This window comes from Doryrhamphus excisus, linkage group LG21, assembly GCF_037039965.1.
Source record: "Doryrhamphus excisus strain RoL-2023G ecotype Guam linkage group LG21, RoL_Dexc_Guam_v1.1, whole genome shotgun sequence".
Lineage (NCBI taxonomy): Eukaryota > Metazoa > Chordata > Actinopteri > Syngnathiformes > Syngnathidae > Doryrhamphus > Doryrhamphus excisus.
This window is the reverse complement of record NC_136377.1, coordinates 13030925-13055110: the sequence shown is the minus strand read 5'-3', so window position 1 is coordinate 13055110 and position 24186 is coordinate 13030925. Positions and strand designations below refer to the sequence as shown.

At 37.8% G+C, this 24186-nt stretch overlaps 6 protein-coding genes across 14 annotated transcripts in view; 5 read left to right on the top strand and 1 right to left on the bottom strand.

The window, feature by feature from the left end:
* Positions 1-984: 984 nt before the first annotated feature.
* On the top strand, positions 985-5160 carry LOC131138535 (diamine acetyltransferase 1-like). The gene is made up of 6 exons (XM_078787716.1): positions 985-1179; positions 1304-1355; positions 2664-2747; positions 2846-2947; positions 3869-3909; positions 3985-5160. Exons 1-6 carry the CDS (start codon positions 1117-1119, stop codon positions 4156-4158), a joined length of 516 nt encoding a protein of 171 aa, XP_078643842.1. The 5' UTR covers positions 985-1116; the 3' UTR covers positions 4159-5160.
* A 540-nt stretch (positions 5161-5700) lies between these two features.
* LOC131138106 (thialysine N-epsilon-acetyltransferase-like) lies at positions 5701-8878 on the top strand. Of its 3 annotated transcripts, XM_078787702.1 has the most exons (7): positions 5701-5814; positions 5925-5976; positions 7423-7506; positions 7597-7698; positions 7817-7857; positions 7939-8154; positions 8792-8878. In XM_078787702.1, exons 1-6 carry the CDS (start codon positions 5752-5754, stop codon positions 8116-8118), a joined length of 522 nt encoding a protein of 173 aa, XP_078643828.1. In that variant the 5' UTR covers positions 5701-5751; the 3' UTR covers positions 8119-8154; positions 8792-8878. The 3 variants fall into 3 exon arrangements, with proteins under 3 accessions (XP_078643828.1, XP_057942727.2, XP_057942728.2); XM_058086744.2 differs by lacking the exon at positions 8792-8878 and having other exon boundaries at positions 7939-8481; XM_058086745.2 differs by lacking the exon at positions 8792-8878 and having other exon boundaries at positions 5708-5825; positions 7939-8481.
* A 167-nt stretch (positions 8879-9045) lies between these two features.
* Positions 9046-12854, top strand: LOC131138108 (diamine acetyltransferase 1-like). Its single transcript, XM_078787704.1, has 6 exons — positions 9046-9181; positions 9269-9320; positions 11197-11280; positions 11363-11464; positions 11544-11584; positions 11763-12854. The coding sequence occupies exons 1-6, from the start codon at positions 9119-9121 to the stop codon at positions 11934-11936; spliced, it is 516 nt and encodes a 171-aa protein (XP_078643830.1). The 5' UTR covers positions 9046-9118; the 3' UTR covers positions 11937-12854.
* Positions 12855-13186: 332 nt separating this feature from the next.
* On the top strand, positions 13187-18624 carry LOC131138105 (thialysine N-epsilon-acetyltransferase-like). 4 transcript variants are annotated; one of them, XR_013625188.1, is made up of 8 exons: positions 13191-13326; positions 13425-13476; positions 13700-13783; positions 13883-13984; positions 14207-14247; positions 14322-15054; positions 15171-15522; positions 16006-16091. XR_013625188.1 is itself a non-coding variant. In XM_078787701.1 (6 exons), exons 1-6 carry the CDS (start codon positions 13264-13266, stop codon positions 16659-16661), a joined length of 522 nt encoding a protein of 173 aa, XP_078643827.1. In that variant the 5' UTR covers positions 13187-13263; the 3' UTR covers positions 16662-18624. The 4 variants fall into 4 exon arrangements, 2 of the variants coding, with proteins under 2 accessions (XP_078643827.1, XP_057942729.2); XR_013625189.1 differs by having other exon boundaries at positions 13243-13316; XM_078787701.1 differs by lacking the exons at positions 14322-15054; positions 15171-15522; positions 16006-16091 and adding an exon at positions 16482-18624 and having other exon boundaries at positions 13187-13326.
* Positions 18112-20703, bottom strand: LOC131138104 (claudin-15). Of its 2 annotated transcripts, none has more exons than XM_058086740.2 (5): positions 20358-20703; positions 19627-19791; positions 18519-18600; positions 18333-18443; positions 18112-18245 (listed from the first exon to the last, which is right to left on the bottom strand). In XM_058086740.2, exons 1-5 carry the CDS (start codon positions 20572-20574, stop codon positions 18149-18151), a joined length of 672 nt encoding a protein of 223 aa, XP_057942723.2. In that variant the 5' UTR covers positions 20575-20703; the 3' UTR covers positions 18112-18148. The 2 variants fall into 2 exon arrangements, with proteins under 2 accessions (XP_057942723.2, XP_057942724.2); XM_058086741.2 differs by having other exon boundaries at positions 20469-20703.
* slc25a35 (solute carrier family 25 member 35) overlaps positions 19663-24186 on the top strand; it is a 23912-nt gene continuing 19388 nt past the window's right edge. For 2 of the 3 annotated variants that reach the window (XM_058086737.2, XM_078787697.1), the window contains exon 1: positions 19663-19786. The gene's annotated coding sequence lies outside the window, so the exon portion shown is untranslated. Of the gene's footprint in view, positions 19810-24186 lie in introns of all 3 variants that reach the window. The other variant, XM_078787696.1, reaches the window with a different exon arrangement.

Here is a 24186-nt window from a genome sequence, read left to right as displayed (position 1 = left end):
ACCTCAAACTTTGGCATTGTTTAATACAATAATATAACATTGTAACTACATTTATAGGTCAGAAAAGCATAATGGGTACCCTTAAAGTGATTTAAGTGCATTTGTAGTTAATAAAAACATGTAAAAAAAATTTATTGTTAAAAATAACTTTCAAATCTAAGAAATGAATACAAAAAATAACTACATTCAATAACAAAATTGTCCATCAATAATAACTTTAGCAAAACATCACCATCATTACAATAAAAACAACAGTATCATCCAATGAAATAAACCCACAAATTAACTACTAATTAACCCCAACTAAATATGATAGATAAACAAATAAATAACTAACAAGAAAATATTATTAAGTAATCCAAACAAGACAACAACAAAAAATAAATCAACAGATATTAGAAACCTAGGAACACACTACGAAATAGCTCCTACAGTAAGTATGTAAAATTTGGTGTAAATGCATACCAATTTTGGAAACAAGAGCTATTGTTTGATTGGAAGAATAATATACTGGAAGAGACCATACTTTTTGTTGTTTTGTTTATGTGTCTTTGAGCGTTTATAACCACTTTGTTAGGCGATCCTTGAACACACCATAGTTTTATACTCAGTAGTTTTCCCATTCTTCCTTCAGGTGTGAATGTATAAACGTGAGGTTTCACAACATTATTTTGTGTGTCAACTTGAGTGTCAAGTTAATTCATGCTAGCGCAACGGCTGTCGCCAAAAGGTCAAACAAGTATGTGTTATTATGTTATGATAATATGATAATCTGGTGAGTCCGTATTCAGCCAAAGCTGTCAACTGCCCTGCCCACAAGTACCATTACTGTTTGTCCCCAAAAGGTAAGTAAGAGACCACATTTATTTACTAATTAAATGCATGTTTACTTACATCTTATTATATTTGTTGACATAAAAGGATCCGTGTTAAACCAGTTGGACATTGCCATCAGCTCACACTAGTTCAGGTTTAATATTTGCCTCATTTGTTTTGAAGGTAATACAGATACGTTGTGAGCACTTTGTGCATATCGCATGGAATAAAAGCTCCAGGTCGATGCTGGTGATGGTTCTAAATCTAGTATGGATTTAGAAAGTGTAGCTGGCTGTTAAGATGAACTTCACCATTCGACCTGCGACAAAAGCAGACTCCAATGACATGTGGAGAATGATAAAGGTGAGTGTGGCCCATCACAGGTAATATGCAGCATAATAGAAGTATACATATAAAAACAATTAATACCACTGCTGTAATGTCTCAATTTCCAAATATTACAAAAATCGTTTTTTTTTCCCCTCAGGAGTTAGCAATTCATGAAAAAAAGCTTGACAAGGTGACGCTGTCTTATGAAGGTAATATGTGATATTAGACTTTATGTATTTGAGATTGGCTAGGACTGTTGGTACTTTGGGTACTTGCTGCTAAAGTAGCATCCGTCTAAAAATCTATTTGTTTAACATTGACGTCATTTACAAGTAGAACATTGTGTAGCATTGTCTTATTGTTGAGTATTGAGTATTCATTGTTGATTTCCACGTGTCCGTGAATGTTACGTGATGCACCTGAATGCGCCAAAACTAGCTCAGCATTGATAGCAATTTGCTAGTTTGGTCCTGCCTGTTGAGTATGAAGTGTCCAATGATAAAGTCTCATGTCGGGTAAATCTCCACTCATAGTAATTGGCTGTCACCGCTGTGCTGGGATTCACACGAATGCAACTGACAAAATAATCATTCAAACGTACTTATTTGTTGATATGATGGACACTGAGCAATAAACAACTTGACGCTTCCTGTTTTTCCGGCTGCGGTCCTCCTTGCACCGTGGCGTTCAGGTACATTCGTAATCGTGAGTGTTATGTCACGATGGGGCTTGCGGGCGTTGTGGTGCAGAGAACAGGACCAAATGCAGGTGAAAGATTTACATTTAGTGTTAGTTGCGGCAGCAGGATACAGCAAATGAGGAGAGCAGACCAACAAACGACAATGAGCCCACGGAAGGGAGACGCACACACCTGAACTAAATAGACACGGCAGAAATTAGGGACAGGTGTGGGTGATAAGCACAACAGAGGAAAACGGGGCAAAGCAGGAAGTTAATACAAAATAAGAGCATCCAAACAGAACCGAAAGCCCAAAACAAGGAACATAAACAAGCTGTCACACAGGAGCCTACACAGGGCGTGTCATGTTAGGTACTAATTGTTTTTTAATTTTTATTCACATACCCCGAATAGCAATTGACGTGCGTACCCCACTTTGGGAACACACTTTCAAGACTTACTGCTATCTTTCTAGAAGCTAGCATGCTAACAGTTAGCCTTTAATCATTTTTGCTATTTTATTGATGTCAAAGTGTAAAAATATCCATTACATGACGTAGGGGCACTGTAGAATTGCCTTGAAACGTTCCCTACTTGCTAACTGGTAGCATGTTAACATTTTAGCTAATTTAGTAATATCTAAATGCAAATATATACAGTATGACATGATGTAGCTTTATGATAAAAATGCTACAAATATGCTAGCATTTTTTTAAAATTCATACAGCACTTTGAAAATGACTGAAGTGTTGATTGAGTGGTGTTGTGTTCGTCATGTGTTTGCATTAATAACTTAGCGATGAATGCGATAAAACTGCACCTCTTCTTTTTACTGTAGAATTTGAGATGGATGGTTTTGGCCAGAAACCATCATTTGAATCCTTTGTTGCAAAGGTTCCTGAGGAAAATAAATCCAAAGAGGGTATATTTTGTCTTCCTCTAATTGTCTTCCTCATCACGTGTTGTAATGATGGGAGAAGTTGTATTCTATGCATAATAGCTTCTTTACATTCCTTTTAGGATTCACAACTGTGGGTGTGGCACTGTATTTCTATACATACAATTCCTGGAAGGGGCGGGCAGTATATTTGGATGTTTTGTATGTGATGACAGAATTCAGAGGTAAACCGTTGTTTTGATTTCCACACCATTTTTGACGTGTTAAACCCTGCTATCAAGGAAATGTTTGTGTCATTTCTTCATATTGCATTGCAGTACTCTGTTTAAAGTGATCAAGTGAACAAGAAGCTAATTGGTACTGATATCATACTAATACAAAAAGGAGGGATAATACAGTAAAGTCTCGTTATATCGATATTGTCGGGAGTCGGAAAAAATATCAATATAACCGGACTGTCGATATATGCGATCCTGCGCCGAACTGCATTAAAAGTGGGCAATAATGCACTCGACATTGTTCTATAGTATAGAACAATGTCGAGCAGCTTAAATCAATCTTTGCTTAAGGATTTCAATACCAAAAAAGAACACGGCGAACGGCAGCTTCCAGTCAACTTTATTTTTCACTGCGCTCTGGTGGTGGAAGTGTGAAAAATAAAGTTGACTGGAAGCTGCCGTTCGCCGTGTTCTTTTTTGGTATTGAAATCCTTAAGCAAAGATTGATTTAAGCTGCTTTTGTATCGATATAAGCAGACCAAATTGGCTGGCGGGAGATGAAAAGGGCATCGTAGTACCCGTATTATCATAATAACCGGGTATCGTACTAACAGAACTAATTATATCATAAAAGACTAGAAATTTGTAAAATAATAGTATCGTAATAAGCAGTAATTCGTTATAACCGATATCGATATAACGAGACTTTACTGTAGGAGCGAAGAGACATGTGAGATTTATTTTTAGAGGTTTGACTTGGACTTGCAAAAAAATGACTTGTAAACATTTCTGGAAATACCACTGTAACTCATACGTGTTACACTTGCCGTATTGTTTACAATGACCTCATCACTGCTATTAATGCTGTTTGAGCAGTTTGCTCCTTTTGTTATTACAACATTGGCTCTGTTCTGTTTTCTTTATCAGGGTTTGGCATTGGAAAAGGTTTACTGAGCAGAGTTGCTAAGGTAAACCTTTATATTTCTTTGAAATGTATGAAATGATTTGACAAAAACGATGAAAATGTTACTATGATTGCGCAGGTGGCCAGAGAGAAGTCATGTCAGATCATGGAGTTGAATGTGTTGGGCCATAACAGTCAATCACGAGGCTTCTATGCTGCTCATGGAGCTCAGGATATCACCGTCAGGGAGGGCTGGCATACACAACGTTTTGAGGAAGAAAGCCTGAACAAATTAGCCCACAATGCTCCCTGACGTTTAATTTGGTAATTACAAAAGCGTCTCGGGAAAAGGAAAAAAAAGATCCACAAATTAGTGAAAATCCATTTTGCTATTGGTGGGCTGGTAGAATGATGTAATAGCTGCTCCTAGGCCTTGATGGCATTAAGATCTGCTTCCAGATCTTACTCAGGGGGACTGTGAGGTTCCACAAAGAAAATACACTTGGTCTCTATCTGAATTTTCTATTGAAACTAGAAAAGAGGAATAATGAAATTACATGACATTACATTGCTGGAGCCTATCCCAGCTGTCTTTGGGGTACACCCTGGACTGGTCGCCAGCAGGGCACATAAAGACAAACAACCATTCACACTCACATTCATACCTATGGACAATTTTGAGTCAACAATTAACCTCTACTCCAAACTCCACACAGAGATGGCAGAGCGTGGAATCGAACTAGGGTCTCCCAGCTGTGAGGCCTGTGCACTAACCACTTGTGCGCCATTTAATTTAATCATTTACCACAAAAAGATTCCCCCTGCTGACTTATTTCTATCTGTGATTAAATGTGATTAATCATGAGTTAATGTGATTAACAACTGAATCAATTGATAGCCCTAATATATACACATATGTAAGTGTATTGTATCTGTACTAAATTTCCGATTCCGATATCAACTGATACCAATATGTGTAACTTTTGAGTTGAGTTGAATTGTTGTCAAGCAGTATTTCTCAATTATTTTCTGTCAGTCCCCCCCCCCCCAAGAAAGGACTAGTAGAGAAGCTGATACACATTTACATATCTGTAAATCACACTGAACTTGAAACTGAAACTGAAAATGTAACAAAATGGAGAGCATACGAGCATATTCAGGAGTCAAATTGCATGTTGAGTACTATGAATTTGTGGGTCTGCATTAAAGTGAAAGCCTCTCACTTAATACTCTTAAATGAGTACTGTTGTTTTGTTGGCTACCCCACCCATACCTGAGCAGATAATTCATGTGTTATGTGTCTTATATTTTATATAAGAATACATTTGTGTTTCTTATGCCTTCATTTATGTCATTTTTGGAAAGATTTCATTTATTTTTGTTAAAGGCACTATTTTGTGTTGTATAGCTGATGTAATATGAATTATTACTACTGTGTGGGATGAATAATGTTCTTATCATAACCATGTGAAAAGATGAAATACATTCATTTGGGGGCCGAACTGTTTCCCAAGTATGTTAGTATAAACGAGAGGCATTAACTTTTTTTGGGAAATGTGTTAGCCATGGCCAGATTGTACAGCACGAGAAGCCGCCCACACTGACCGGGCAAACAGCATTAATGTCGGATAAGCTTAGCCCCCTGTGCGATTGAGTTTGATATACCAGGTGTATATGCGCATATAAAGTATCCCACTAAGAGGATTTCTTGAGACCTGCAGACAAGAAACCTTTGCAGACCAGGGGTAAGCGACTAACAATCTAAAACATGTCACAAAAATATGACTTTTAATTTGAAGGTAAGGCAATTGTGTTATGAGAACTTCCTGTTTGTGAAAAAGTACTAAATGTTCCAGGTTGCTGTTGAATGCTGTGAATCCATAAAGTGGAGCTGGCTGCTGTAAAGATGAACTTCACCATTCGCCCTGCAGTTAAAGCAGACTGCAAAGACATATGGAGACTGATAAGGGTGAGTCTGAGGTAATGTAAATATATACATCTAAAACACAAACACATAAGTATAACTGATGTGACATGTCTTAAGTTCAGATTGTTAGAAAAATCTTTTTTTGTTTCCAGGAGTTGGCAATTCATGAAAAAGTGGCCAACAAGGTGGTACTGTCTTATGAAGGTAATATTTGCTCATATAAACAGTAAAGCCTTACATCCACATCATTAACACAATAGAAACAGAACCTTTTGTTGTTCTTGATGTTTTTTCATTAAACCTGATTCAACATTTAGATTTCTAAATGACAATGCTTCTTCCTGCCTTGTGCCTCCTGAGCGTGCTTGTACAGTTTACAAGACAGTTTGGATCTGGGTTCCAACATGCTGTAGTATTGTGCAGCCTGCAGCTTTCTTGCTCTCGCTGACTGCGAGTGGTTTCCAAGTTCAACTATGTGGTCTAGCTAGCATCAGCCCAGACCACTCAGGGCCACATGTGACTTTTCATAGTTATTTGGCGGAGTGTTGCCCCAAGATGTCAAGACATTGGGCTCTATTTTCATAGACCAACAAGGTGTGGCCAGCGCACTTTGCAGTTTTTTGTGAACGGCATAGCACAGCGCAGTGTGTGCACCCGCGCCTCCGCGCCTCCGCCACTCCCACTGCCGCAAGTGGCAAAGAGGGAGGAGAGAAGGCATGAGCTGGGTGTAATCTTAACCAATCAAATTAACGCCTCTCATCGCCTTTAAATGCGCAGGGCCTACCGGACTGCTCATCAGAGGCCACAATACACATCATCCACGTGCGCCACCTCACGGGACACATTCCATCGGCACCTGTCAGTTACATTAAACACAGCAGCAGGCTAAACCAGGCATCGTGCTTGTGATCCACCTGCATTCCTGCTGTGTCATCGCCAAATAGGAGACAAAGAAAATATACCGTCAAAGGTTCTCTTTTTTGGCAAACAACAGAGCATGAATGCAGGTGGAACACCAGCACGATGCCGAGAATAGCCTAGCGTGTTTAATATGCCGGTCAAACAGAGGTGGTGCTACATGGTGTGCACTGGGCCCTGCGCATTTAAAGGCGCATTCATTTGATTTTTTAAGATGACACTCTGCAGTCTTAAACCATCTCACGCTCTTCTTTCCCTCTTTGCCACTTGCACTGGTGGGAGGGATGGAGGCGTGGGTGTGGCTCCCTGCTCACAAAAATTGCAAAGTACGCTGGCCACACCCCATCAGAGCAGTGCAAAACAAAACAGCACTGTAACAACATTTATAAAAAATAGAACGTATCAAATATGCATATAGAAAAGAAACACTATTATGACAATACTCATCAACAAATGTATAAACCTTATCAAGCATTTGCGAGATTGTAGCTTTGGAATGGTACTGGAACGCTGTGTGGTGACCGCAGTTGGCTCAGCATCTTCTGCGGGAATGACACACATGCATGATTGATGGGCTACACATGTTAACTCATTGTAAATACAATAATAATAGTAATATAGTGTGCTGAAAACAAGTATATAGTGGTAGTAAAAAAAAATACATGGACAGGGTTAGATCCCAAAAGCTGAATAAACTTTGATAAAGTGGTGTCTTTTTTTTTTTTACTCTAGAATTTGAGCAGGATGGTTTTGGCAAAAAACCCTTGTTTGAATCCTTGGTTGCAGAAGTACCTGAGGAGAATAAATCTAAAGAAGGTAAACATCTTCTTCCTCAGACTTGTCCTGTAATAGTATGAATATGTATATTTTTCATTTTGGATAATAGATTCCTCATGTCGCTTTTAGGATTCACAGTAGTTGGTGTCGCTCTTTACTATTACACATATTGCACGTGGAATGGACGGGCAGTGTTTTTGGAGGATTTGTATGTGATGCCAGGATTCAGAGGTAAACTAGTATCTTCACTTTTACTTGAATGTTTGATTTGCTCTTTTTGATTAGCATATTTTAAAATGTGTGACTACTTTCTACTGTATATGACCCCTCACATGGATTTCTTCATCAGGTTTTGGCATTGGAAAAAGCTTACTGAGCACGCTTGCTAAGGTAGCCATTTACCTATTCGTCTTTAATTAAAAAAAAACATTAATTAATTAATGGCGGTATAACTGCTGTATGTTTGTGCAGGTGGTGTTAGAGAAGTCTTGTAAATTGATGGAGGTGAATGTGATGGCCGAGAACAGTCAATCAAGAGCCTTCTATACTGCTGCAGGAGCTTGGGATGTCACTGTCATGGATAACTGGCACACACTTTGTTTCGATGGAAAAAGCCTCCACAAATTAGCCAACAAAGATCCTGAAAGTTGAAATTGGCAGTGAAATCCAAATGCTGAGAAGGAAATACAGTAAAGTCTCGTTATATCGATATCGGTTAAAACGAATTACTACTTATTACCATACTATTTTCATTTCCCGGCAAATTTCTAGTCTTTTATGATATAATTAGTTCCGTTAGTACGATACCCGGTTATTATGATAATCCGGTTACTAGGATGCCCTTTTCATCTCCCGCCAGCCAATTTGGTCTGCTTATATCGATACAAAAGCAGCTTAAATCAATCTTTGCTTAAGGATTTCGATACCAAAAAAGAACACGGCGAACGGCTGCTTCCAGTCAACTTTATTTTTCACACTTCCACCACCAGAGTGCAGCACACACAGCGGAAAACACCCGTCCCTCGCGCCTACCCCTCCGGGTGGCAACACCTTCCCTATCGATAGTTCCGGGGTGAATTATGTCTCGGTAACCGGTAATCACTACAGTGTAAGTTTATTTTTATTTATTGTAGTACAAAATGTAGTGTAGTACAAAAGCATGCTAGATACGCAATCCATGAACTCAAGGAGAAAATTACATGCCATATCAAAGATCCGCCCACTTTTAATGCAGTTCGGCGCAGGATCGGATATATGGATAGTCCGGTTATATCGGTATTTTTTCTGACTCCCGAGAATATCGATATAACGAGACTTTACTGTATACGTAAACTTGAAATCCATGCTACTACTGCTGAATCTCAAGCCAGTGTATGTTGTGTGAATCATTGTGATCAGACTCATTTATCTTATTTTTCATTCTTCCTTCTACTATAAGCATGTTCAGACCTCTCCCTAAAACTAAACCCGCCTTCCTGATCAGTCTGGGGTGCAATAAATATTTCAAATTTTCTTTCTCAATACCCAGTCACGCAATTGTTTTGTGACGCTCCTACCCAAAAGGGGACGTGACATCACATACTACAAACATTTCAGGTCAGTGTTGTGGAATCCGGAAAGTTTAGTTGGCTGTTGTAAGGCTGCTGTAAAGATGAGCTTCACCATTCGTCATGCAACAAAAGCAGATTGTAAAAACATATGGAGACTAATAAAGGTGAGTGTGAGGAAACCCAAGTCATACACAGCTGGCAAAAATTTCAATATTACATTGATGTGTCTTCAATTTTTGTTTTCTCTCCAGGAGTTGGCAGTTCACGAAGGGAAGCTACAACAAGTGATGCAGTCATATGAAGGTAATCTTATTATTGACGCTTTGAAGGCAGCACATTTGTATCTCAGCAAATATTTTTACATGAAAAAGGAGTGACAGCTTCATCAAATATTAGGGTGACGAACCTTCTTGCAATCAAAAGTACGATACGTGTGATTCATGCACACAATGAATGGGAGCATTCTGCTGAAGTCACACATAACAACCGGTCTGTTTGGATTATTTCAAATTGGATCAGCTGCAACCAGAAGAAGACATTCTGACATTTCTGGTGTGAATTGCTTAGAAGCAGACATTGGTAACGGCATCTAAATTTTTTTTTTAATCAAAATAAACCCAACAGTACATATTTTGTGGCTTACTACTTGACATCAAAATTAGTTTAATTACACTTGAACTTGTCACACCGTAAAATAAACTAGATAAGTCACTAGATATAACAATCGTGTAGCCCAACAGGATAAAGAACAACCAAGGCAAATAACACAAATAGGTCCCAGTGTTGACCCCTGGGGTATGCCACACGATAAATTCAAGCTCGTAGATGTATATTCTCCTACGTTCTCCAATTGCCTCCTGTCTGCTACGTAGCTTACGTAGTTCAAGGCTATGTTCAAAGGCTACGTAGTTCAAGGCTAATCCTCCTACTCCACATCCTTCTAATTTTGTTATACGGCTATTGTGATTACGTTTGTCAAATCCATGAATACTGCAGCCGCGCACTTTCTACGGTCTATTGCATTGGTAATTTCCTGTGTGATTTCGATCAGTGTAACGGACATTGAAATATTAGGTCTGTATGCTTATTGGCTGTCCGCTAGTAAAGCATTTCTATTAATAAATTTGTCCAACCATTCATTCATTCGTTCATTCTTTTTCTAACGCTTATCCTGAAAATTGAGGTAGTAGATAAACTAGTCCAGGGGTGGGCAAACTACGGCCCGGGGGCCACAAGTGTTTGAATACGGCCCGCCCAATCTTTCCAAAGTATTTTAAACTCAACATACAACCTGGCATCATGGCCTGAGCCAACCTTTTGATGGTTTTATCAATTTTGTTTTTTGACATGGTCTGTTGTTTACAAAGTGCTCCTGAAAAAAGGTACACAAGCACATAATAATAATAATTATTATTATTATTAGATTATTATAATTATTATTAGAACTATTATGATTATTATAATTATTATATTAATGCTAATTATTATATTAATTATATATAATATTATTGTTATATTTGCATATTTTACATAATAATAATATAATAATTATTTTAATTTTATTGTAATTATTATAATATTTTATTATTTTCAAAATATTTAAATATAAATCTAAAATAATAAATATTAATAGCAGATTGCATGACAATTTTACAGATACAATAATACCAGGTGGACTGTTACGTGTAAAATATATAGTCTCCCCCCCCCCCCCCCCACCCCCCGTACATTTTGTCGGTAATCTGTGAATTGATGTTTATTTCCATTTTTAAAACTTTGAACTACTTTTGCTAATTTAATTTTGTCAGGTAGTTTAGAATGATAGGTTAGTGATAAACATGCTTTTATTGTGTACATTCCTATTCCATTACAGTCAGTTGATGTTTTGAGAGTTACGCAGCACATTGAGTTATGCTGTGAGAAACATGCAATTGAGATTCCTGTCTATGCTTTCAGACAATGTAATGACACACATACGGTACACACCTCACATTCCATTGTATGTGTGTTGAGTCGCAGTCAGAGTGGATAGTGCATCTATACCACTATCAAAGCTGTATATCTATGTTTACTTTCTGTAGTATCATCCCTTGAGTGGCACTTTAGGGCAGTCAGTTAAATGTATTACTGGGCACTTATGTAAAAAAAATACATTTTACTCTTCTTCTTTTTACTGCAGACTTCGAACAGGACGCTTACAGCCAGAAACCCTGGTTTGAATCCCTCATTGCAGAAGTACCTAAGGAGAATAAATCTCAAAAAGGTAAATATTGTCATGGTCAATCTTCCTTATGAGAACGTTCTGTTCTTCATTTTGGATAATATGTTTGTGATGTCTCTTTTAGGGTTCACAACTGTCGGTCTCGCACTTTACTATTACACGTACAGTACATGGAAGGGACGGTCAGTCTATTTGGAGGATTTGTATGTGATGTCAGAATTCCGAGGTAAACCAGTGTAAAATCAGTGATTCTATTCCCTTACACATATTTGATGTCTGACCAATCATATTGATTTCTTTTTTAGGATTTGGCATTGGAAAAAGTTTACTGAACACACTTGCTAAGGTATCCCTTTACTTAAACAAAGTAAAGTTCTACATCTTTATGGGACCTTCTGCAACATTTAGAATGATAGTTGATTTCCATAATAGAAACAAGGCTTTCTTTCGGGTAGTTGTAAAACTTGACCAACATTGGAGGCCCTATATTAAAATGGACAATTTTTTTTTTCATATCTGTGCAGGTGGCAAGAGAGAAACAGTGTGTGGAAATGAAATTGAACGTGTTTGGACAGAACAGTCATTCAAGAGCCTTCTACGCTGCTCAAGGAGCTCAGGATGTGACTGTCCTTGAGAACTGGCACACACAACGTTTTAATGCTGAAATGCTTGACAAGTTAGCCAACAAAGCTCCTTAAAGTTTACGTCAGAGGTGTTAAAAAGTGTTGCACAAAAATAAAAAATAAAGATCCACGAATTAAACTTGAAATCTATTAGGGCTGCATGGGGCCGAGTGGTTAGCGCGCAGACCTCACAGCTAGGAGGCCAGGGGTTCAATTCCACTCTCGGCCATCTCTGTGTGGAGTTTGCATGTTCTCCCCGTGTATGCGTGGGTTTTCTCCGGGTACTCCGGTTTCCTCCCATATTCCAAAAACATGCTAGGTTAATTAGCAACTCCAAATTGTCCATAGGTACGAATGTGAGTGTGAATGGTTGTTTGTCCATATTTGCTCTGTGATTGGCTGGGATAGGCTCCAGCACCCCCCGCGACCCTTGTGAGGAAAAAGCGGTAGAAAATGAATGAATGAATGTAGTAGTACAGTATGCTGCATTTGTGTCAGATGTATGTTGTCGTAATGGCGTCAAATAGGCGCACCGATGGGGATGATGGTGTCAGATTATTCCTTTTAGAGAAAAGGGGAAACAACCACAGAGTTTGAATCCAGTGATAGTGTGGTGTATGGTGGTATTCTGCGAAGCCAGTTTAGTGGGCTAGCGGACTGTGTTTAGTGAAAAAGACAAATATAGCACTCCCTGATGATGTTATCCATCATTAAACGAGATTGATTTCAGACGAGGGAATACGCTAAGAAATAAAATACAATATAAAATATTAATAGTTAATTTATGCAGATAATGTAAATGTGTCAGGAGTCCTTGCGTGACTACTCAGTCCCTTAGTCTTCTAATAATACATTATGTTACAATATTATAAACACTTGAGGCATCAACCAACTGCATAAAATTGTAATGTCGCCACGAAACACAACGAGATATAGCTAATTTCTGACAAACAGGAGCAGAACTGTGACAAATTTCATTAAACGATAAGTTCTTGCGCCAATGTATTTATTTAATATGTCAACGTTGTGCAATGTTGTGCAAAATAAATGACTAGTATGGTATTGGTTTTATAATAATGAGTAAATGAGTAATGAGTAAATAATGAGTAAAACTTCCGCATTTACACGCTGCAAGCCGAAAACCGGATTTGACAAAGTAAGTTGTTAACTGCCGTCAAAGTCCAGTTCAATTCTGTTTGTTGTGTTGCATCTTGAGCACAAAACCTGGCTTACTTAAGCCACCTTTGGCGTATACCCCATATTAAAGTATACACAAATTAGTCTTGTTTTTTTCCAAATGAAGTCAACTTCCCAGTCAGTTTTACTTTGAAGAGCACACACTAAAACGACATCCTGTTTACATACGCGGAAGTGATAATGAGTCGCAAGATCTGTTGCGAACATGAAGTTTAGTATACGTGCTGCTACTAAAGCAGACTGCAAAGAAATATCGAGGTTAGTAATGGTGAGTGATAATAGACATAAATATACACTAACATTGTCTTAACTGTCGCATGACTTACCCAAAATGCTTAAAAAATACGTGTTTTGTTTTTTTATTAGGAGTTGGCAGTTCATGACAAGATGTCTGCTCAGGTTAAGATAACATGTGATGGTAATATTTTACCCTATAAACCAATACTAGATTAATCATGATCTTGCAAACTCCAAGCACAGTCATACAATTCTACAAGAAAATATTTTAGTAAGTACATCACAATATTTAAAAGTAATCACACTCATCAAGATGACGTTTAAATTGATCAGCTGTGGTTGTATGCCAACTTTAAGATCTTGCTTGTTGACACCCTTTTCATGTCCTTGTTTGTTTACTTAAGAATTAGAGCGTGATGGTTTCTGCCAGAGTCCCTTGTTTGAATGTATTGTTGCAGAGGTGCCTGAAGAGAATAAATCTAAAGAAGGTAAGTGGTTACCATGGCAACCGTAGCTATAACAAGCAGATGCATTATAGTGCTTTGTGTGTCTTCCTGATTCATTTTGATGGTCTCTTGTATCTTCAGGGTTCACAACTGTGGGGTATGCCCTTTATTTTTACATCTACAGTACATGGAAGGGACGGTCAATGTATTTGGAGGACTTGTATGTGATGCCAGAATTCAGAGGTAAAATGTATTTTAAAATTAGTACTTTGTTCCTGACTAATGTCAGACTAATCATTCATTGCCCTTTTTACAAAGCCTTTTTTGTTCGTTTATTGTGGTTAATTGGTTCCAGCCCCGACCGTAACAGCCCTGAAACTTACAATTTCTCCTGTTTAGCATGTAAGGGCATTTAGATCAATAAGTGTAGTTTTGAGCAAAACACGTTTTCTTTTTTCACACCAGGATTTGGCATTGGAAAGGGTTTACTCAGCACAGTTGCAAAAGTAAGAATTCCGTAATATTTTCTGCAATTTCTGGTTTTCTTGCAAGTTTATCATTTTGCTTTATGTTTGTGTAGGTGGCCAAAGAGAAGCAGTGTGCGCGTTTGCAGTTGAGCGTGTTAGACTGGAACACTCCATCACGAGATTTCTATGCTGCAAAAGGAGCTCAGGATCTCACTGTTAAGGAAGGATGGCACTTGATCCGTTTTGATGGAGCAAGCTTGGACGATTTGGCAAATGAAACTCAGAAGAGTTAAAAGGGATTAATTTAACATAACATACACTGCCGGTCCAAAGGTTTAGAACTCCCCACATCAACATCCAGTCTATTGAAATTAATAAGGCAGTTGAAGCCCCAAAGAAAAAAAGTTGTTGAAAAAGCTTTAAATGATTAGGAAATGGAATTTTGATATCTGATCAAATTATAATATTTGTTTAAAAAATAAATACAAAGTCAGTTATGAAACATGATTAAGGTAAAAAAAAAACAAGTCAAGTGATACAACAGTCAAGTGTCTGTTGTATCTAAAGACTTATTGTTTTCAAATGTAAGCGAGTATGTGTAAAACAACTACTGAATAGAAAATTATATCAATAGATAAATAAACAAACTCACCTTGTAGCGGCTCTGTTATATTTATTTTGAAGGGTCAACGGATACACGATAGCCAGTTCCGGTTTTGCATACGGAAGTGAAACGTTTGATGCGGTCCGGGATGAAAGTGAGACTGACTTGCTAAATTAAACATGAACTTCAACATTCGTCCTGCGACCAAAGTAGACTGCAAAGACATAATCAGAATGATAATGGTGAGTGTGATACATTCACGGATAATGTGACGTTAATGGAATTGTTAGTAAGTCTAAAATACCAGCTTGTTCACAATGTCAATGAAGCGCATCAAATGGATTCTGTTATGTTTTAGGAGTTGGCGGTTTATGAGAAGATGCCTGATCAGGTGAAAATATCATGTGAAGGTAACGTTAATCGTTTAGGCCTGTCACAACATACTACTGGATTAAATTCAATTTTAATAACCACACGTCATGGTCAACAGACTATACTGGAAACCGTTATGTACGTAACAACACAGCCGTGGAAAACACAAAACATTGCCTTCAAACTTTGTTTCTGAGATGTCAAGTTCATTGTCTTTACTGTGAAAACGTTTAAGGTCAATTATCTTCGTTTTTAATTTATTTAAGAACTGGAACGCGATGGTTTCAACCAGAATCCATTCTTTGGGTGTCTTGTTGCAGAAGTACCTGAGGAAGACGGTAAAATGTTTCCATCCTTGCTTGTGCATTTATTCATGTTATGCTATTTAATCGAACTTTTTTTGTACAGCTTATACTGTACATCACTCTAGAGTAGTGATTTTCAACCACTCTGCCGCGGGGAATTAACCATTGTCATTTTTTTAAATTACCATTTATTAATAATTTTCTGCAAATATGCCATTGTCGAGTGTCCATGGTGTAAAGACTGGCAGAGCAATGTAATATTCGTCCGTGTGGCAACACGAAGCTGATTGCCTCGTTCCTCTAATAGACTTAGTGATGCACGTTAGGTGGTTAGTGGTGTGCCTCATCATTTTTCCAATGTAAAAAAAAAACGTGCCATGGCTCAAAAAATGTTGAAAAACACTGCTCTAGTGCTTCAAATATGCCTGCATGCAATTTCTATATACATAGTAGTCAGCAGGTTTGTGTTTTTTCCTGTTGAATCTGTTTTTAATTTGGTCTTCTCATATCACCTAGGGTTCGCAACTGTTGGATACGCCCTTTACTTTTACATCTACAGTACATGGAAGGGACGGTCGATGCATTTAGAGGACTTATATGTGATGCCACAATTCAGAGGTAAAATGCAGTTTAGGGAGTAAATATTAACCACACTTTCACAAATGATGGACCAGAAGATTCTTAGAACTCTCCCGCTAGGTAAAATGTGTCCCACTGGGTTACTTATTGGACTTCCAGTTGTTTTATTGCCATAAAAAGTACTGCTACATACCTACTCTAAAGCTCTAAAAGGACATTGTACCCCAATAGTTTTGAGTGTAAATTTTCTGTCTCGTTCTCGTTCTTCATCAGGGTTTGGCATTGGAAAAAGTTTACTGAGTGCAGTTGCTCAGGTAAGACTCCTTATAAATTAACCAATTACAGCAAGTTAACTTAACAAACCTGGACCCTATGTGTTGTTGGGACGATATTTCATTTTTTTGTTTGTGTAGGTGGCCAAAGAGAAGCAGTGTGCGCGTTTGCAGTTGAGCGTGTTGGACTGGAACACTCCATCACGAGACTTCTACGCTGCAAAAGGAGCTCAGGATCTCACTGTTAAGGAAGGATGGCATTTAATACGCTTTGATGGACAAAGCTTAGACAATCTGGCAAATGAAACTCAGAAGAATTAAAAGGGATTAATTAAACATAACATACACATCCGGTCCAAAGGTTTAGAACTCCCCACATCAACATCCAGTCTATTGAAATTCAAGTCGTTCAAGTCCATTGAATAGCTTGAAATGGTACAAAGGTAAGTGGTGAAGTGCCAGAGGTTAAAAAATAATATGTATTTCAGCATTACACATTAAGGCCTGTTTCAGGGACCACAAAACGGGTCAACAATATAAAGCTGTTCTGCAGAAATGGCGGTCTGGAGTACTTACTACCTCCTCTGTCTGCATAAAAACACTGTTCGGATCACACTGTAATACTATACCCATGTGAACATCGGTTGAACCGCATTGTACTGGGGAAAGTCATTTGTTTCCATAACATTGGCAAAAAAAGGACAGACGACCAAAAATGTAATTATACAGTATGTATTTTACCTTTTTGGAATAAACATCCATAAAACCTTTTCCTGCTTTAACCCTCTTTCTATACAACAAGTGATAACTATAATAACATAAAATTATTCTCATCATGAAAAGAGATGGTCTTTTACAGACTATAAGATACAAAATAATGACAGATTATTTATACAAACCCATATGTAATACCAGATTTGTCCAGCAGGGGGCACACCCACCTTAACTTATGTAAAACACCTGAATAGAAACGGCTATACCTACTCAAAGGTACTAAAAAACGTTTTATTTTCTAAATAAATCAATAAAAACTACAAAAGAACATGTTAATTCACCTATGAGACCACCACCGTGTATTAAAAATATAAAAATTATCCACAAATACACAAAACCTGAAATGTGTTTTTCAGGTTTTTCTGGCTTCTCAACCAAAAGATATAAGGCCTCCACTGGCTAGCATATGTTTACCATAGTGGTCTACAAGGACTGATTTTTCAAGTTAAATTGCATAATAATTGTCGTTAGGCCCAAATAAGAATGGCCATGCCTGCCTGTTACACACATGCATGTCTATAACACAAAGAGGATTTTCACTCATGCCATTGTGTAGGGCTCCTCTTATCTGTGACATTCATTGATATGTATTAACAATTGAATAGAAATCCCTTTACCACCTCAAATATTACTCCAAAATGTTTTTATTTGTATATAAAACAAGAATAATTACAGAACCATATGTATATTCACCAATAAGGTGAATTGGAGCTCACGCAATGAAACAATATTTTCATAGGTTGAAAAATCGCATGCTCTGATTGCAGATATTTACATCCAATAATGTTTCTGATGCAGATTATTCATACTGTGATGTGTTGATCAGGTTGGCATTTCTATCAAAACACTGTTAGAGTATGTTTACGACTCTTATACTTTGATTGAAATGTGGGAAGGATAATCATATGGACTTTATGTGTAGTTGAAAAACACAAAAAAGCTTCAGATCCAGCATGATCACAAGTGTGTTTGAAATCGCTTTGCACCCTCACACATCACTTTGTTCAATTCCATTCTTCCCAGGAGTATAGGAGTCACACGTATGCATTCCTTCCATAGTTGCTGTGGGTTGATTGGGCCGCCGCAGTGGACAGCAGACGACCTCTGGACGACGGCTGGTATGGATAAGGCCTGTGAGACACCCAAAAACTGCGGTTATATGGTTGTCCCTCTTTCTCCACTACACTCAGGTAAAATGTTTTAAGTGCAGATACGTACATTTTCTCACCAGGTTCTTTAAACCTACACGTACACATGAGACAGGCACCTCCGCAAAGGGCGAGTGTCGCTGAGGACCAGCCGATGTACAAGCCCTCGCCAATTTCATACCTGTGACACAGTAACATTTAATGTAATTGCACATTTCTTGTTATTACCCACACTAGTGAAGATGTGTATGCTTACTTTGTTCCTGGGTAAAACTCGTCGAAGAATTGCTGGGTGATGTTGGCTGCATACCAAGACACAGCAATCATAGTGCAGAGGCCTGTGAAAAAACACACAAACAAAATATGCAATTCTACGTTATCATTTTAAATACAAATAACACACACACAAAATAAATGTTGCTGAGCCCCTCTCAGGGGTACTAAAGTCATTGCTTTGTGTAATTCTAAAGTGTAGCTTTAGGGTGGCAAGGCTGTTTTTTATTCAAAAACTGTAATGGCCCGAATATAAGACGACCCTGAGTAAAATATTTTTCTAAACCTGGCAAAAAAAGGCAAAAAAAAAAAGACAAAACAACTGACTATATTTATCTGTTTGCTAGCCTTCTGTTTTGCATGTATAAATCTATAGACCCTAAATATACCCTAAGACCCTAAATATAAGCCTCACTGTGGTACATATTTTGCAACTTCATTATACCATGTTTTTTCCAAAATATATTAATAAGTCATACAAATTCTCCGGGTACTCCGGTTTCCTCCCACATTCCAAAAACATGCTAGGTTAATTGGCGACTCCAAATTGTCCATAGGTATGAATGTGAGTGTGAATGGTTGTTTGTCTATATGTGCCCTGTGATTGGCTGGCGACCAGTCCAGGGTGTACCCCGCCTCTCGTCTGAAGACAGCTGGGATAGGCTCCAGCACACCCACGACCCTCGTAAGGATAAGCACTGCAGAGAATGAATGATTGTTGTTTTCACGTTTCATGAATGCATCGCAGTGACAGTGATACCACAACAATTGACAAACGTGATATTGTCATCATTCTCATCTATGTGTTTATTTATCTATAAGCGTAAAACCATTCTGACTTCACACTGCTTTGCCATTTTAGAAGAAGAGGCTTTTATGTATTAGCAGGTGATGATAACTCTTTGAACTGGTCAACCATTTCCTGATTACTTGTCTTCTGTATACAGAGATTAGACTACCTGACATGTTAGCTTTTTAAAAAATTCCACAAACCTCAGGCATGTGCTGAAAGTGTAATCTAATGTGTACAGGTTTGGTCTTGGCAGAGCTCTGTGATTCTAATTCTCTGACATACTTTTTTTTTTTTTTACCTTGTAGTAAAAAGAACACTCCTCCAACTGCAGCAATCTTGCCCTTCAGAACATAGTTTTCTCCTCCTATTTTGGAGCACTGCATCCCCACAAGGGTTCCCACCAGCCCAAATGTCCCGAACACGATGGCAGCAATCATCAGCGCTCGAGAGGCTTGGAGGTACCCTGCACACAAACATAAAGGTACAATCATGTTTATTAGCGCTAGTAAAGAATGCCCATCGTCACCAACAAAGCAGAGCAGTATAGGCTTTAAAATCTGTTGGCATTGCAGTTTGAATTGAATGAGCATGATACAGTATGTATCATAACAAAGTTGCAACATACTGTAGATTGGAGCCCCCTACAGGCTAATCCTGATACATGCTGTAAATATGGAAAAAAAAAATCATACAGCCTTAACACGAGAGAAAATAATCATTGAACTGATAAACAACATAATGGTGGACCGTGCACCACATACGGCTTGTGAGGCCAACAAACTGACAAGAAACAAATTAAAGTCGTTTTATGGATGTCTATTGTGTTCGCTTTACTGTGGTCGTTCTCGTTTATCATCTTTCATCTCATTCTATTTTTATACTCCCCGTCTTTTATGACCTGCTGTTTACCAAAGACCATCACCTGTACAATGTGACTGACTGCTGTGATGCTAGTGGATAAAAAGTTTGATTACATTTTTAAATGTAAATTGCCATTTGTCGTCATTCCTCCCTTGACCGGCCACATACCGCTTAATGCGAGCAAAGATGGAAAATCGCGACAGTTGTGAACTCCCGTTGAGTCAGTAGCGCAGGACATCCAGAGATTCTCATAGATGGTTGACGTGGTGATCACATTACCGTCCACAGTGGACACTTTCCAGTATCGATTCGGAAGAGCGATCCCAACCATGAGCCATCCCAAAAATCCTAGGAAGAAAGCGAAAGCTTCCACTATCGGATCCATAATTCCTTAATTTCTTCAAATTTGGTCCAGCGTCTGTAGAGGTCTTCGGAAAGAAAGCGTTGACTAGACTATCTTCAAGCACAAAGCAGTGGATTTGTTTGTGTGATAGACTCAGATTTCCCAGCAACCCTTGAGTCAGGATGCTACAGAAACCTACAAATTAATGATTAATTCCCAACAGCCTACTTCTGATTCCCCCTATTATTCCCACATGTCTTTAACCTTTTCACATGGTCCAAGTGTTTACCCAACCTAAGGGAAGTAGGTTCCAACCATCACACCTCTATAGACTCAAAGCTATTTGTCACCTTCTGACAGTCGCTTTGAACAATGTCAATAAATCCCAACCGTTATTGATGGGATTCAAATCCCAGTTTGAGACTGAGGCTGCCTGAAGGATGATGGAAATGTCTGTGGTCCTCAGGGGTTAGGGTGCATCATCATCATCACACACCCACTCATAGATAAGACCGTGCGCTCAATTTGTCATGGCTTAAAATGTTACTCCTGCAGACGAATTAGCTATTCTGTGAATATAGTTTGAAATATTTTGCTGATTTGATGATAAAGCAGCACCCACAAAACTGCCTTAATATAAAAAATAATAAATTACATAAAATTAGAATAATTGGAAAAAACGTAATACACATACGGAATACAGGAAGTGAATAAATGTACTGCAACAGATGTGAATAAATATGCTTTGCTTCTTCCTACTCCTTTTGGACATATCAAACTTGATTTATGTGATGTATTCCATTGTAACATGTATGCATATTCAAATAATATGAAACCATTACCATGAAGACATTGACTTATAGATTCAAATGTTTTTAAATAACAGACTTAGAGTAAGAGAGTCATAATAATAGCTTTGTTTTCTCTTTCCAATTCATGTCATGGCATCAAGTAAATACAAAGTTGGAAAAATAAAAGTAATTTAATAAGTCATTTTTGCATAAAATATAACATCCATCCATCCATTTTCGTCCGCTTATCCGGAAAAAATATAACACATCATTGAAAATGTATATAATTAAATTAACATCAAAAGCAAACAATGAAAAAGAAAAACTTCTCATTGTTCCTATTTTACTGTCTATGCATGATGTGGAATATTCACAAAAAAAACTTTATTCTTTACTTTGAAATGCAAAGCAACCCCCCCTCTGTGAAATGTCAATAGCTCAATCATCATAACTTGCAAGCATGAATCCTGAGCAATAATGGAATTATCACCTTTTTGATTTGGTTTTATAAGAAAAACCTTACTTACCAGGAAGGGCAAAAAGGGATGGAAAGTCCCGGCAGTTATAGATCCCGGTGGAATCACTAGCACAAGACATCCACAGGTTCTCATATATTGTAGAGGTTGTAATTACACTGCCTTCTGTGGTGGATTCTTTCCAATACTGGTCTTGCAGTGATACAAGAATCAGTATCCAGCTCACAAAACCAAGGAAAAGTGCCGTAATTTCAGTAATATCTCTCATCTTGTAAGAAATCTTCTCTATCTAATCAGCCAAACTGTGAAGACATTGCCTCTGTAAGGAGCTCTAATGGCAACTTCTGTATCTGATATACATTTTGGAGTGCACTCAGTTTTTTTTTTTTTTTCTTCTCACGCACTCAAACTAACCCGGACTAATTTGACCATTGATTTGTTGGCTGTAGCTACATTATAAGTTTGCTCTTCCCGCCCAAAATTGATGACATTGCACGTGCCTGGCATGTTACCATAGAAATGTAAGCATACATTGAACCCTGTTTGATCTGGCGGAGGTCGAGATGAGATATTATAGATATATGACTGTGCTTTACATCATGCAAAACCTTGTAAAATGTATTATGATTCTTTGGCACTGCAGTCAAGCCCAATGGAGACCATTTGTAAAGTATAACATTAGTTTCAGGAAGTGTTTCTCAACTGGCGGATGGGACTCATACGCTTGCCAAAAATGAACATACAACCTACGTATGTCTGACTTGTTTTTTTGGCATTTTGAAGGATGTTCAGTCATTTTTGCAGACTCATTTTAGGAAAATGTTGATTTGAATCTACGCATTATTTGTAAGTATGCAATTATCATGTTCACTCATTTCCTTATAAAAACTACCTTAAGAAACTGCAAAAATGCAATTTTGTGTATTAATGTTTCATAATATAATAATAAAAGCGAGTCAGGACTTAATGACTTTAGAAAATGTGGGTCCCAGGTATAGACCATTTGAGAATCCCTGGTTTTAAGCATTTTATTCATCTTCTATTCCCCTTATCATCATTACAATATATTCAAAATGACATCAATTGAATGCACCTTGGGCGGGGAATTGGGGTCTATACATTTTGGTAGGTTCTTCCACATCATCTAGTCTCCATCCTTTTGGAGCAATTGGTAGCTGTGATTTCAGAGAGGTTATTTCAACTTGGATAATCAAATAGTAATAAAGCAGACTGAATAGAGGGCAGAGCATACATTGAAACCTGTGTAAAGAGCAGTTGGCGGGTGATTTATAGGAGGCAGAAAGTGCCTATTTTAGCTCAGGTTAAGCATTAACCAGTGGAAAACACAAAAGATTCATTGAATTTCTTGCACTTAGCAAATAATTTTTTTCTACCGGAGCATATAGATTTAACAAGGATGTCTGTTAGCTTATGTTATGTTGACAGAGTACAGTGCTGTCCACAAAACAAAGTTAAACTAGTGTTAAGACATTGACTTTATATTGATTCAAAAGTTTTTTTTAAACAATACAGTGCATTTTTTTTTAAATTAAGCAATATGTACAAATAGAAGGCATTATTCAGAGTATATTTATAAAAAAAACTGTAAGAACTGAGGTGATTTTTTTATGGTTTTAGGCTGTATCTTATCAAAAGTCAATTTTCTACTGTTGTCAAGTAATCTGCAGGAAAGTTCAAAGTTCTGTCATATACTGAAAGTAATGACCAGACATTCTGGCTTTAAATCATAATCCTTTTTCTGTTAATATTTTATTTCCTTGCCCTTCCCTTAGTCACCTGAAATATGCATTCTCTGGTGTCCGCGTTGACCCCTTCAGAACAGATTTTTTTTTTAACAAGTGTCTTTATCGCTCGGCCTGGAATATAAAGTCATTGCCAGTCACGGATTTTTAAAACATTCACAATCCCCATGATTGTCGCTAAATTCTGACCTCCCTTTCCGTCCTGGAGATGCTTTGCCGAGCCCTCACTGGCAGATTGTTTGTGGTTCCTGGTGTCTTCACTTGTATCTTCAGTAGGAGAATTGCATGCTCTACTGCATTGAGATCAGGTTAGGATTTAGTCAGTGAATATTTCTGCTTTCACAAAGTCACAATTAAAAGTTTGCCGTATGATTGAAATCTACAAAGAGGTGCCTTCATGAATATAAATGCTCATTAGCACAGGCCACAGAGTGCTTATGATGACGAAGAAAGGAGGCAGATACAGAGTTGTTCATCAGTGTGTGTGTGTGTGTGTTCTATGAACAAATAAACCACACACAGATACATGCACACAATACAAACGATTAAAAGATTCCCTGGCTGGAATCTGTCTATAGTGTCTCACCACCAAAAGAACCACAATTCATTCTTCACAAAGTCACC